This window comes from Delphinus delphis, chromosome 2, assembly GCF_949987515.2.
Source record: "Delphinus delphis chromosome 2, mDelDel1.2, whole genome shotgun sequence".
NCBI classification, from domain to species: Eukaryota; Metazoa; Chordata; class Mammalia; order Artiodactyla; family Delphinidae; genus Delphinus; species Delphinus delphis.
The window spans coordinates 85,995,775-86,011,366 of record NC_082684.1 but is presented as its reverse complement, the minus strand read 5'-3'; the positions used below and the strand labels follow the sequence as shown (position 1 = coordinate 86,011,366).

General features: G+C 36.0%; 1 protein-coding gene across 4 annotated transcripts in view; it reads left to right on the top strand.

Annotated features, from left to right (window-relative positions):
* The window catches only part of TMEM87A (transmembrane protein 87A), a 42,786-nt gene that overhangs the window by 8,412 nt on the left and 18,782 nt on the right, over positions 1–15,592 (top strand). For 3 of the 4 annotated variants that reach the window (XM_060005074.1, XM_060005073.1, XM_060005075.1), the window contains exons 5-11: positions 1,726–1,779; positions 1,862–1,906; positions 5,781–5,898; positions 10,657–10,718; positions 11,504–11,687; positions 12,908–13,007; positions 15,316–15,409. In XM_060005074.1, the coding sequence (XP_059861057.1) occupies positions 1,726–1,779; positions 1,862–1,906; positions 5,781–5,898; positions 10,657–10,718; positions 11,504–11,687; positions 12,908–13,007; positions 15,316–15,409 (657 nt within the window). Of the gene's footprint in view, positions 1–1,725; positions 1,780–1,861; positions 1,907–5,780; positions 5,899–10,640; positions 10,719–11,503; positions 11,688–12,907; positions 13,008–15,315; positions 15,410–15,592 lie in introns of those variants that run through there. The other variant, XR_009518386.1, reaches the window with a different exon arrangement.

The following is a 15,592-nucleotide window of genomic DNA, read 5'->3' as shown; positions in this document are numbered from 1 at the left end:
ATAATAAAAACACCCACCCCCCCTTCCACTCCCACTTCCCTGGTAACAACTATTCTACTTTCTTTCTCCGTTAATCTGACTGCTCTAGATATCTCAAAGAAGTAAAATCATACAGTATTTTTTTGGCTTCTTTAACGTAATAAAATGTTTTCAGGGTTCGTCCATATAGCATGCATCAGAATTTCATTTCTTTTTTAAGGCTGAATAATATTTCATTGTACATATATACCACATTTTCTTTATCCATTCATCCATTGATGGACTTTTGAAACCCTCATTTTTTAAACCTCTTGTCATCTCATCTAATTTATATATCCCAGAATCAACATTTTTAGATTTTCCTACTATAGACTTGAAATCAAAGGGTTGAACTTCACAACTTTTTTCGAATAAAGGGGAAGAGGTGAATAATATTGTTTATTTTATTTTATATTATTATTATTTTTTCTTGGCCGTGCTCTGTGGCTTGCGGGATCTTAGTTCCTTGACCAGGGATTGAACCTGGGCCACGGCAGTGAAAGCACCAAGTCCTAACTACTGGACTGCCAGGGAATTCCCAATATTGTGTATTTTAATTCTTATATATATGTAATCATATAAATGGGGTTTATATTATAAAATTCTCCTTTCTGAGAAGTAGAATCTGACCCCAGTTTTTTGATAGAAAAATTATGTATTTTATAGGTGTTGAAAATAGTTATTTTAGCTATAGCCTTTACTTTGTTTTACTGCATTTAAGTACTGCTTCAGATTATTTAGCACCTTTCCTTGAAGAGGCAAGTTCATGGAAAGTTAGGTTTTCTGTCTACTTACTAGAAGTAAAGTTTATTGATAAGAAGTCTTTTACTTAATAATTATTAATTGATGAGCAAATGAAGTCATTGATAATTGAACTACAAGGGTTGTGTTCTTGTCATACCGTAGATTTTATGACCTCGGATAAAAAGAAAATAGCTTTAAAATAGTGGAAGTATGGTAGAAAAAGGAAGCTAGGCACAATGTGATATTGAGTAGGGGGTTTTCTGTTGGTTTTCCAAATTTATTCCCCAGGCTAGGAGGATTGGTTGGCCTTTCTTGGATTTGATTGTGGAAAGTTACCTGTTGTATATTGTTGCCCAAGGTTCACTACTTTTAGATCTGTTATCAGCTTTCCAGGGTTTTGGCATAAACCCCTCTTCATAAGGTTTCCTCCTCCAGTCTAATGTAGAATTGAAATACATGTCCTAATTACTCAGGAAGGATAATGCCTCCTTTGCTGATAACTGGTAAGAAAGGTAATTAGTGGAGGTTTTTTTTTACAGGCATGGCATGTGTTGTGATGGAAGGAGCAGTGGACCTCAGAGTTAGGAATCTTAGGTTTAGATCCCATTTCTGCATCTAAAGCTTTATAGCTTTGAGCCACATTTTCCTCATGTGTAGAAATTCAGGGAACTATGACATCCATTTATCCTACTCGTATGTTTTCTGCCTAAGGTTTTGTCAAGAATGACAATATCTGTAATCTTATAGAAAAATTGAGTGGCCAGTTTGGTTTGATACTATTTTTTAGTTTCTAGCAAGGTTTTATTCACTTGTTTGTGGTTAATTGGAAGTATTTTGTCTGTTACTGCCATATTATTATGTCTACTTTTATATGTTTTGCTTTAACTGTTTCTGTGGATTTTGAGCTATGCTTTTCTTTTGCTGTTATGCATCTTTAATTTTAGTTTTCTATTTCTTTCATAGAGTTTTTCTGGGGATTTCGTGCATCGATTGCCTCTTTTAGGAGAAAAACAGGAGGTAATTGTTTTCCTTTTTATATATTTCTGAGAGTACAGTAGAAATTCTGAATTAATTTTCTTTTTTGTTTGTTTGTTTGAAGGCCAAGGAGAATGGAACAAATCTTACCTTTACTGGAGACAAAACTGTAAGTGTGATAGGGAATTTAGGGCATTGAACACATTTTAGTGTTCTTATGTTTGTTTATTTTAAATTCTTATCTTATGCTTACATTTAAAAAGAAACTTAAGAATGGAAGTTATACACCAAAATGTTAATAACGGTTATATCTGGATGATATTGTGAATGATTTTTATTTTCTTTTTTATGTTTTCTGTCTTTTCCATGTTTGCTACAATCAGTCTGTATTGTTTTGTAATTATCACCTTATAAATATTGTTTGTAAACAGTAAGAAACTTTTAAGGAAGAACCTTAAACTCCATGTAAAATCTTGTGATAGAATATAATTAGAAGAGTACATCTCAAATTTTACCCTTTTAAAATGTACAATTAAGAGGTTTTTAGTTGTACGACCACCAATCACTGTCTAATTCCAGAACATCTTCATCACCCCGAAAACTAACCATGCAGTCATTAGCCGTCACTCCTCATTCCACTGTTCCCCCAGCTCTAGGCAAACACTATTCTTTCCGTCTCTGTGGATTTGCCTGTTCTGTTCACTTCATATAAATGGAATCGTTACAATTTGTGGCCTGTGTCTGTCTTCTTTCACAATTTAAAACTCTGTTTTAACTTTTACTTCCTTCTTGTACAGAGCCTTAAGATCAGTCGGGGTGAGCAGTTAGGGCCTACTCAGGCCTCTCTTGGGCTGCTTACTATTTTACCATGATTTTTATAATAAACTCCCAGTTGATGTACATTGGGTTGCTTCCAAATTTTCACTGTTATGGATAGGATCATGTTCATAGTGTCTAGCTGTATCTTTGTGCACATTTATAATATTTTCTTTAGCCTAAATTCCTAGAGGTGGAACTGTTGGGTCCAAGTATATGCACAGTTTATAAATTCTTTTGTAATGTTTTGTCAAAGTGCTCTGGAGAAAAGTTGTAGTGATTTGTGGTCCGAAGAAGGTAAGATTGCGTTTCTCTCTTTCCTCACAAACAATGGCTATTATAATTTAAAACAGATTTATGCAATTTTTCAGGTTAAATTTTTGTAAATTGTATTAAAAAATAATTGTTGATGCTGAATATCCATTTACATGCATATTGGCTGTTTGTAATTGTGCTTTATTCAGTGGTCTTCTGTGCATAGCATACTTTTAAGTTCTACTCAGGGCTTGAGCCCTGTTCCCAGTGATTAAAGCTGGCTGAAAAGATAACCCTGTTGAATATCACAAGTAATATTTAGAAATATTTAGTCTGTTTATAGTCAAAAGAAGTCAAAGAATTATCTGTCCTTTGATTATTCTTCCTGAAATTGAGCCTAAGAGAATATAATCCTATTTAAAGGATACTAATAAGTTCAGTATCTCTACCCACTTTTATTAAAACTCTGATAAAACATGTTTTTTAGAGGAAGGAGCCTCTCTCTGTCCCTTCCCCTAAGAAAAGATTTAATATCTTGATTAACTGAGTTTTCTGGTTTGATTTAAGGAATAATGTGATATGTTTACTATTATAATTTTTTTTTTATTAATAAGTTTTATTTTTTGGAGCGGTTTTAGGTTCACAACAAAATTGAGCAAAAAACACAGAGAGTTCCCGCATACCACCTCCACAAATGCACACTCACACTCCCACACCATCAGCATCCTGCACCAGTGTGGTACACTTGCTACAATTGATGAGCCATCATTGACACATCATTATCAACCGAAGTCTAGTTTACATTAGGGTTAGTTCTTTATGTTGTACATTCTTTGGGTTTTAAGAAGTGTAAAATGACAGATAAACACCATTATAATATCATACAGAATAGTTTCATTGCCTTAAAAATCCCCTGTGCTCCAGTTATTCATCCCTCCCTATCCCCAAGCCCCTGGCAATCACTGATTTTTTTTTTTTACTGTCTCTATAGTTTTGCATCTTCCAGAATGTCATATAGTTGGAATCATATATAGTCTTTTCAGATTGGTGTCTTTCACTTAGTAATACGCATTTAAGGTTTCTCCATGCCTTCTCCTGGCTTGATAGTTCATTTCTTTTTAGTGCTGAATAATATTTCATTGTCTGGATGTACCACAGTTTGTTTATCCATTCACCTATTGAAGGAGCTAGTAATAGTATCTGATAGGATTGTTGTGAGAATTAAAGAAAGTAATAAATATTACATGCTTAACAGAGTGCCTAGCCTATGAATATTATTTTTACAGGGTCAAAATATCTATATTTCAGAGTTAAGTGCAAACTTTATCAAATCTTGGAATATGAGAATCAGTCCCTTTGAGATTTGTAAGAGGTAATTTTTAAGATACGTAAAATTAATAGCAGAGCAGCTTATTATACCAAAGTTTTACTGGTTAATGAACAGTTAAGTTCAGGAGAGCTTCAGTGGATAAATAGGACATGATTACCTATAACTTTGAATATGTACAGTTTTCTTACAAAGTGCCCCTGCATTTTGTCAGAAAGAGACTATCAGGCAGAGGTAAATCAACGTATGATTCAACATGACATTTATGTCCTTAAGTTACTAAGATAACCTAGTAAATGTAAAGCTGAAGAATCATTTAATCTGCTTTGTTTTGACACTTCGAATTTGTATCATGGAATATAATTTTGAACTCTTGTTCAGAATTTTCTTGGGTTGTAGGATAATTTTAGCATTTGAGAAAAGCTGTGGCTCCCTAGGAAAATGCAGAATCTATTATCCACTTTGAGGGGTTTCATAGATCAATGAAGCTTACCCAGAGGTCTCTGGATAAAAGTTCCTTTTAAGACCAGGAAGTAATAAATTGCAAGTCTAAGTAGTAGTGCCTCCTTTCAGACATGAGGAAGGAGCAGCCAAGCTTTTTCTATGTTCATCTCCCTTGTCTTTCTGTTTTAGTCTTGCTTTTGTGAAGGTCCATAGTCCATCTAGCATTTAAGGCAACACATCCTTTGATGGCTTTTTGGTAGGGCTGTGCACAGACTAACTGGCTTTGGATCAGGTAACCAGTTCCATAAACATGGAGGCTATTTATTCTACTTTCTTGACTTTGGGGGACAGTGACTCTTGCTTTCCATATAGCCTAGCCAAGATTAAATTTTTGATATAAATGTGAGACCTTGTTAGCAGAAATTGTGGTGGTCTTGGGAAGGGCATTGAACAAAGGGAATTAGATTCAGGAGCTGGTGTTTATAATTCACCGATGTCATCATGGGTGATTTTTTCCAGGTGATTTAAATTAAATTTCTTTAGTTTGTTTGGGATATCTGTGTAAAATATAACCTAGCATCTTAGCATGGCTTAAGTAGAGTTTCATTTTAGGAATTTAAATTGAGGTTTTCTTTGTTAAAAGAAAAATGTTAAACATGAGATTTTTGTGTATAACAAAATATAAGATGTCCTGCCTTTTAGTAATTTATAATTAACCTACTTTATTGTATACACTGTAGGCCTGTTTGTTTTGTTTTGGCTACTGTTGTAATGAGTAAAAGTGAAGGACTCAACCAAGTTTCTGGGCACATTCTGGAACGAAATATTCATATTGTGTAATTAACCTGTGGGTTTTTTTTTTGCCACTTTGTAATTTTTAAATTAATTTTTATTGGATTATAGTTGCTTTACAATGTTTTGTTAGTTTCTGCTGTACAGCAAAATGAATACATTTACAGCAAAATGAATACACATACATATATCCCCTCTTTTTTGGATTTCCTTCCCATTTAGGTCACCACAGTGCATTAAATAGAGTTCCCTGTGCTATACAGTATGTTCTCATTAGTTATCTGTCTTATACATAGTATCAATAGTGTATATGTGTCAATCCCCATCTCCCAATTCCTCACCCACCTCCCGCCAACCTGTGTTCCTAATTCTTAAGATTGGGAGATTTGATGTCTTCTTTCTTCTCTAGGTAATGCATGAGCCCTTGAAAACTTGGCAAGATGCACCATACATTTTTATTGTACATGTTGGCATTTCACCCTCCAAAGAATCATCAAAAGAAAATTCACTAAGTAATCTTTTTACCAGTAAGTACATTTTGTTTCTTTTTATCATTGGTATTACTGTTATCTAGCTGTGTCGCATGGTGGGTAGTGTAAAATTGCTTTAAAGAGGTAATAATAAGGGGAATTCCATTGCTGTCCAGTGGTCCGGACTTCATGCTTCCACTGCAGAGGGCACAGGTTCGATCCCTTGTCAGGGAACTAAAATCCCACAAGCCACGCAGTGCAGCCAAAAAAATAAAGAGGGAATAACAAATTAAGAATGTTGTCAAGTAGAAAAATAGAGGGAGAGAAATTAACATTTTTCTGCATTCAATATGTATGTGATAGGCACTTCATGTATGCTTTCTTATTATGTATTATAGATACTAGATTTCATTTTCCTTCATTTGATCCTCCTGCTTTTAAAATTTTCAATTAGTATTATGTTCTCAGTAGACTTGTTAAAACTTAGTTATGAAGTCAAAACTTGGAAATTTTTAAATCAATTGACTTGGATAATTTTTTAATGTCTCAATTTTTCTTAGTGTTCTCCTTTCTACTTTTGCCGCCCAGTTTAGGGATTCATCATTTCTCACCTAGAATTTTACAATAACTTACTAATTGGTCTTATCTTCTGTGGTTTCTTTTTTTGTTTCTTCCTTCTCTTTTACAGTTTTCTTCCCTCCCCTGCTTTCTCAAGTAGAATGTTGAATAGAAACAATGATGGTGGCCATCCTTTCTTGCTCCTGACTTTATTGGCAATATTAGCACATTTCACCATTAAGTATGATGTTTACTATAGATTTTTTATTGTCTTTTTTTTTTTAAGATTTTTATTTTATTTATTTTTTGGCTGCGTTGGGTCTTTGTTGCTGCATGTGGGCTTTCTCTAGTTGCGGTGAGTGGGGGTTACTCTTGTTACAGTGCGTGGGCTTCTCGTAGCCGTGGCCTCTCATGTTGCGGAACACGAGCTCTAGGCACGTGGGCTTCAGTAGTTGCAGCACGCAGGCTCAGTAGTTGTGGCTCCCGGGCTCTAGAGCGCAGGCTCAGTAGCTGTGGCGCGTGGGCTTAGTTGCTTCACGGCATGTGGGATCCTCCCTGAGCAGGGCTCAAACCCGTGTCCCCTGCATTGGCAGGTGGACTCCCAACCACTGCACCACCAGGGAAGCCCTACTGTAGATTTTTAAAAAATATTCTTTATTTGGTTCAGGATATTTCTTTCTATTCTTGGTTTACTAAGTGAATTTTTTCTTTTTTCTTTTTTTAGTATTGAGAATGAATACTCAGTTTTGTGGAATGCTTAACTGTATTGATTAAATTGATCATAGAGATTTCCTCATTTAATCTATTAATGTGATGCATTGCATTAACTGGTTTTCTAATGTTAAACCATTCTTGAATTTCCGAGATGCCACTATTTAGCCTTGATACACACACACACACACACACACACACACACACACACACACACACACACACACACACACACACACACACACACACACACACACACACACACACAGAGATTCTATTTTCCAGAATTTTATTTAGAGTTTTTTGTCATATGTTCAAAGTAAGATTGGCCTATGATTTTAATTTCTCGTACATCTTCTATGGGTTTTGGCATCCAGGTTATGCGAGTTTCATACAACGAATCAGAGAATGTCCCGTTTTTATATTCTGTTGAGCAGTTTTTGTAAGGATAGAATTATCCATTCCTTGAATGTTTGATAGAACTCACTTATGATAGTGTTTTGGCCTGATGTTCTTTTTTTCCCTCATGAAGGTTTTTGGTTTTTTGGGTTTTTTTTTTGGCTCACTGCACGGCATGCAGGATCTTAGTTCCCCGACCAGGGATCGCCCTGCAGTGGAAGCACGGGGTCTTAACCACTTGACCACCAGGGAAGTCCCATGCCATGAGGATTTTAAACAACTGATATATTTTCTTTCTTTCTTTCTTTATTTTATTTTTGGCTGTGTCAGGTTTTAGTTGCAGCACGCAGGATCTTTCGTTGCGGCACATGGGCTTCTCTCTAGTTGTGGTGTGCAGGCTCCAGAGTGCATGAGCTCTGTAGTTTGTGGCACTTGGGCTCTCCAGTTGAGGCACGCAGGCTCAGTAGTTGTGGCACGAGGGCTTAGTTGCCCCGCAGCATGTGGGATCTTAGTTCTCCAACCAGGGATCGAACCCACATCCCCTGCTTTGGAAGGTTGATTCTTTACCACTGGACCACCAGCAGAGTCCCAACAACCGATTTATTTTCTTTAATAGTAATAAGTATTTTAGCTTTAGTTTTTCTATTTTTCCTTGAATCAGGGTTTTTCTTTTTTTTCCCACTGAGAAATTGTCCATTTCATTCAAGATTTCAAATTTGCTGGCCTAAAGTTAGTAATGATATTACTTTACAAAAAAAAAATCTTTTTTTATTCTTAATATTGCTTTTGTGACTTCTCTTTTTAACTTTTAAAATATTTCTAGAATTCTGTTTTACTATATTTTTATCCCAATGAAGCAGCTTCTGGTTTTGTTAATTTTCCTATTTCATTGTCTATTTCATTGATTTCTACTTTCGTCGTTATTCTTTATTTCATTTGACTTAATTTTAAACTTTTGTTTTTTATGGATTCTTGTATTGAATGTTTAATTCCCAAGACAGAGATGGGTCTTATTCTCCATAGTAATATGGAATATAGCAGATCTAGGCAAGCCAGAGGTGGCCTGGCAGTTTCTAGACCCAAGACATATGTATATCCTCCTGTATCTAGGCCCATGGCTTCCTAATGAGTAATAGTCTCAAGGAGCATTTGCCAAGATTTACCTTGTACCTTCTTTCTTTGAAAAGGGTGGAGAAGAAACCTTGCTCCACTCCACTTCAGGCTCTTCATGCATCAAATCTGGCTCTGGTTCCCCTTTATCTTAGACTCCTACTAATTTCAGTGATCCCACAGGAGCTGCACGCTCAACTACTGTAGCATACTTTGGGGCCCAGAGTCCACCATGACCATGGATTCAACCTCATGCACTGTTCTGAGTTTTTGTTCAGTTTTGATACATGGAGCTGTTTATCTTGTTTTTGAGCTCATGTCCTTTTTGTTTCCTCTCTTTTTTGTTTTTGTTTTATCCATCTGTTGTTTGGAACTAAAAAGACGATACTCAAAACTTAACTACACCTTGTGAAAGTCCTAAAATTCTCTCTCTAAAACACTTTTATCATCTTTCTTACCTTCATTAAAACCTTTGATATCTTCCTGTTACTATAAAATGTCCAATTCTGCAGCAAGGCTTACAAACTCTACAAATTGTCCCAGTTTACCTTTTGCTGCGTTGTGTCAAAATGCTACTGTATGGTACCATATGGAGTCTCAAACTACATGTTCTTTAAATATATCATGCATTTTCACACCAGTCTTCGTTCATGTAATGTCCTCTACCTGGATGGCTTTTTACTTCATCATAGAAAATACACACTCATCCTTCTGGGTCTGGCTCAGGGGCACAGTTCTCTGTTGCTTTCCAACTCCCTGTCCCCTGAAGATAGTAATCCGTTAGATGGCAGAAAACATCCTCTACATCTTTCCATCTCCTATATTTTCCATAGTGTGTGTCACGTGGTAAGTGCTCAGTAAATGTATGTTATATTTTAGCATAGAGCAGGGATTAGCCAACTTTTTCTTAAAGTGCCAGATAGTAAATGTTCTCTCTGCTACAACTACCCAGCTCTGCCACTGTGGTGTAAATGTAGCCATCAACAGTATGTAAGTAGGTGGATGTGACTATTTTCCAATAAAACTTTGGAATAGATGGCCAGATTTGGTCCATGTGCTATATTTTGCTGACCCCTGCTGTAGAGTCAACAGAGAATTGACAAATATTTACTAATTATTTTATTTACTCTTTTATTAAATTAAGAGGGCTTAGATTACTAACCAGTTCAGCTATGAAATTTTTGTGATTGCTACTATGGGATGCTCCTTTTCTTCATATAAGTATTAGACCTGATTTACTTTTAATAATGATATGTCCTTTTTGCTTGATAAAAATTAGTAGGAAATTTTTGTTGAATAGTCTCTCTCTGGTGATAGATACCACTTCTCAGATAAATCAGTTTATTTATTAATCATACTTAAAATTTATCCAAGTAGTTTTATCACTTACAGTTTTAAAGTAGTTATAGGTTTGCTTCAGGAAGGCAAATCTTTCAAATTCTTGTTGTTACTGTCATTTGTTCTCTTCATTAAACACTTCCTTATTATTAAGCACCTTCTGAAAATGATGTATTAATTATGAAAGTCACATAAAGTTAAAGTAGGTAAAAATGAAAGAAAGCAGTAGGAAAATATAGGTAAGGAGAGAGAAAAGAACAAAGAGGGCAGCAGAATGAAGGAATGAAGTCCAATACTTTTCAAAGCATATTAGTGATGTAAGAAAAAGCATACATGAAGTATGTTTGGAATTTAGAGGAGATGGGGAATAGTTCCACTTGGGCAGCTCACCAGGTTTTGTGGAGGAAATACATTCAACTTAGTCTTTAAAGGATGTGAGTATGGGAACAGAGGGCTTTTCCACCTAAGATACTGACTAGAGCAGAGTCATGCTGAGGCCTGTGCAGGACACAGCACAAACCATCAGAACACTTCATGAATTTCAGAGTGCTTTACAAATGTAATATTCACCAGGATTGAAATGGATAAAAGTAAATTACCCAATGGAGTTTTCATTAATTTAATCAAACAAATATCAGATAATGTTCTTGTTTAATTTTTTCATTCTTTACATTAATTCTGAGGACTGTGTTTTGGCAGTGACTGTTGAAGTGAAAGGTCCCTATGAATACCTCACGCTTGAAGAATACCCATTGATGATTGTAAGTGAACTTATATTCTTTAACCTCAACATTAAATGAGTTTAGCTTGAAAGATTGTCCATGTTTTGTGGCAGTATTAAAGACTTGTTCCTGAACAGTTCCGAAAATACTGCTTGTAGTTCTGTACTTACTTCCTACTAGAATGTGATCTTGGAAGTGTCAGTGAACCCCCCTGTGCCTCATTTTCTCATTTGTAAAATGAAGTCAGTGACTTGTGGAATTTTAGAGTTGGAAAGTACCTCAAAGGTCATTTCACCTCTCACATCCTCTCTAGGATCCAAAATGGGGTACTTCTTAAAACCCTATAGTTTCTGATCCCATTTAGGATGAGTAAATGATGACACTTTCTCCTTTTCAGTCTGTGTGTCTGAGAACATCCTTAATCTGTTTTCAGATTTCGTTTGTTTGTGGAGTTTTTTTCTTTTTCCTTGTGCTTTTATAGTTTTCCCACTCTGTTGTGTTTCCTTGCCTTCAGCTGTATCCTAACCCTACCGTGCCTTTTTTCCTTTCATTGTCTTCATTTAAATAATTTTAGATTGTGAGTTGAAAAAACTCTTTTAATAAAAAGAGTGGTCACTCTCTAAGGGAAACTCTTAGGTAGTCTCTCTCTGCCCGAGAGGAGACAGTTTTTTCATCTTAGTATTGAACTTCAAAGAAATAAAATAATTTTTAAAATAGAAGGTGTAGTATGTATATTTTTTACATTATGTTAAGACACTGTATTGATTCTAAATTGGCTCTTGGCCTTAATCCTTCTTTTTCTCTTTTACCCACTTGGATGACAGTTTTTCATGGTGATGTGTATTGTATATGTCCTATTTGGTGTTCTGTGGCTGGCATGGTCTGCTTGCTATTGGAGAGATCTTCTGAGAATTCAGTTTTGGATTGGTGCTGTCATCTTCCTGGGCATGCTTGAGAAAGCTGTCTTCTATGCAGAATTTCAGAATATCCGATACAAAGGAGAATCTGGTATGTGACCAAAAAATGTTTGCCAGTTTGTTAGTGGTTGGCAGGTGAAACTTAAGACAATTTTCCTAAGGTCAGCAGTCATTAAGTAGCTGTAACTTTGCAGTTACTTAATTATTAGAATAACTTAAGCAGAATCACTATGATTGTGACTTTGTTTTTAATCTCTTAAATTGTGGGTTCAGTTATTTAAGAGTAATTTTATTGAAATAAACTCACAAAAGTTACTACAGTAGTGGCCACTTTGGGACTATTATTATCATTATTGAATCTCAGTTGCTGTTGATTTTTAAGGTACCATTATTATATGCATCTAAGAAAGAAGGTAAATACTGCTAATTTAATTGTAAGATGCCATTGATTGTAAGACCTACCTTGATTTCAGAGATACTGGGTTGGGGGGCGGGGTTGGTAAAATATAGTAATACCAAGAAAATAGGAGGGTATGTATGGTTTAGTAAGGTAAACAGGTAGTGATAGAAATTGTTTCGTACTGAAGTGTTTTTTTTTTTTGCGGTACGTGGGCCTCTCACTGCCGTGGCCTCTCCCGCCGCGGAGCACAGGCTCCGGATGCGCAGGCCCAGCGGCCACGGCCCACGGGCGCAGCCGCTCCGTGGCATGTGGGATCTTCCCAGACCGGGGCACAAACCTGCGTCCCCTGCATCGGCAAGTGGACTCTCAACCACTGCGCCACCAGGGAAGCCCTGAAGTTTTTTTTTTGTGATAGCTTCAGTTCTCTCTCATCAGACCACTTAATTATTAATAATTCTTGTTGCAAGATATACTAATTAGATCTTTCCCTGGTCTTTGAAATGGCTTGAAAATAATAGATGTGAAAGTGAGTTGAAAATTCTGTGTTGTGTTTTGTGCTCTCCTACATATAGGTAGCTATATTTCACAGTTTTTTAAACTGGGAGGAATATTCCTTAGATGCTATAAATTGTTGAAGTAGGCTGAGGTATTTTGCTGAGGTTTTAGTGAAGCGGGAGGTGGAGAGGGAAGGTAAATTGAGCACACCCAGATTGCTATCCACATGAGTAAGATACTAAGTGATATCAGCTTGTACTTGTAAACATCGCAGAAGAGGTATTCTTTTTAAGTAGGACTAATATCAGTGCTTATTCTGAAGAGTGTTAGAAATCTACATTCTGGTTCTAGAATTGTGCCTTTTCCCAAACCTAGTTTACATACTGCATTTTTCCCTCCTTTTTTCTTTCTTACAGTCCAAGGTGCCCTGATCCTTGCAGAGCTGCTTTCAGCAGTTAAACGCTCACTGGCTCGAACCCTGGTCATCATAGTTAGTCTGGGATATGGCATAGTCAAGTAAGTATTAACTTCCTATATGGAAGAGCAAATTAAAATGCTGATTAAATTGAAACAGTGTTGCAGGTTTCCAGTGTAATTCTGAAAGAGTCGATATAAGAAATATTTCTGAAATCAAAGGTATCTGAAATATTGTAGATTTGTAAAAGTTGGAAAAATATTAGTGTTTCATTTTACTACTTAGAATTTAAGGAGCATCTGCAGGAAAACCTGCAGTATAGCAAATGACATTGAAACATCAAACTTTTAGAGTAAACTTATTGTGACTTTCCTCTTCCAAAGTATTCTTGCAAGTCATATTTTTTTAATGGGAAGAGCATTCTTGAGTGCCTTCTATATATTAGACATTCTAGGCCCTAGGGATACAGCAAGAAAACAAAAGACTTGGAGTTTACATTTGTGGACAGACTGGTGCACAGATAAAAATATGTGAGTAAAATAAAAATACGTGAATGAAAAATCTAATATGTCAGTGAGCAGATAAAGCAGGGAAAGCATATAGAGTTCTAGGCAGGAGGTGGAACTTTCATTTGTAAATATGGTGCTCAAGGAAGGCTTCACTTTGGCAGTTCAGCAAAGATCCAAGTTGGTGAAGAAGCTATATGTACACCAGGGGAAGAAATGTTAAGATGTGGTCAGATTCTTTTATATTTTGAAGGTAGATACAGTGGACTTTGCAGGTAGATAAAATGTGTGATGTGAAAGAGAAGGAATCAAGGATGATGCCAACTATTTTGATCTAGAATCAAGGATAATGTCAACTATTTTGATCTAAGCAAGTGGAAGGATGGAACTAACGTTTACTGAGTTCAGGAAGATCTTAAATGGAATAAGTTTGGAGTGGAGGCAGGATTAGAAGGTCAGTTAGATATCCAAATGAGGGAAGTAGGAGGGAGAAATTAAGGCAGAGATATAAATTTGGGAGTCATAAGGATGTAGCTGTTATTTAAAGCCATTAAGACTGGATGTGATCATCAAGGAAGTGAGTGTATACAGAGAAGAGGTCAAAGGACTGAGCCCTTGGACTATTATTATTTAGAAATCAATGAGGTGAAGTAGAATTAGGACAGAGGAAATTGAGTAGTGACCAGTGAAGTGGAAGACAAAGCTGAACACTGTTTCAAGGGGGGAGTGATTAATTGTGTCAAGTAAGAGGATTGAGAAGTGATCACTGGATTTAACTACATGGAGGATATTAGCGACCTTAAATGAGAACAGCTTTGATGAAGGGGGTAGGACAAAAAGCTTGATTGGAGTGAGTTTAAGAGAGAATAAGGGGAATTCTCTCTTAAATAGGGGGAGAGGAATTGGAGTTAGGTATAGACAGTTATTCAAGGAGTTTTGCTTTAAGTAGAATTAAAGAAATGAGGGACTTTAATTTTTTTAATTTATTCATTTATTTAAAGGAGTTTTGCTTTAAATGGGATTAGGGGAATGGGGGGTTCTCACTTTTAAAATGTATATATTCATTTAACATATGTGGTTGCCTCCTGTATGCCAGGCAGTATTCTGGGTTTCTAAGATAACACCATTGGGGAAATAAATACCTGCTCATTTGCAGTTTTTCTAGCATATAACAAAATATAAGAACAAATATTGCTAAGGCTTAGGTAGACATGATTTAAGGCAGTGCACCTCCTAATGTAATGCACTGATGAATCACCTGGGGATCTTGTTAAAACGTAGATTCTGATTCAGAGGTACGTTGAGTATCAAGGATCTAAGATTTTTCCTCCTTGACACAGAAGCTACTCAGACTTTTCACATTTTGCTGGATTTTGAGCTTGATAATAGACTATTTAATGAGTTTCAATAAGATTTTGATTGTATTAAGGAATTGTTAACATTTTTAGATTTGATAATGATATTGTGGTTATGTTTTTTCAAAGTCCATATCTGTGTAAAAACATACGGAAATACATATAAATAAAAGGTAAGATCTAGGATTTGTTTCAGAATAGTATGGGAGGATGGGCAGTGGATGAGGTGTGCATGGGGCAGGATTAGATGGCTTTTGGGACTGGATGATGGTTTTATAGGGGTTCATTATACTATTGAATATGTTTCAGAATTCTCTGTAATAAAAAGTTTTTTTAAAAATGCAGTAACCAGGGACCGGATCTCAAGTTCTAGAGTTCACTGTCTTGATTTAAGACCATATGTGTGTTTGAGTTTTTCTCAGCTGAATCAAGTATGTCTGGCTTATATCTGTTAAGTTGTTGGCCTGCGTTAATCAACATGAGTTTTTGTTACTTAGCTTGTCTCGGGGTTTGTTGCATTTGTACTCATTTCTTTGCTTCCTCTTTAGGCCTCGCCTTGGAGTCACTCTTCACAAGGTTGTGGTAGCAGGAGCTCTTTATCTTTTGTTCTCTGGCATGGAAGGGGTCCTCAGAGTTACTGGGGTCAGTATTGCTTAATCAGAGTTTTTGTGGTCATTTCAGATATATAGTTTTTGTCTTGAGGAGGTTAATTGGAAATGTCTGTGGGCTTCTTTACTACTTCCTCTAAGTCACCTTTGGGCTGTGGTTTACCAAACGTATGTATAATTCATTTTTTCTTTTTAATCTATCTATTAGAGCTTCATA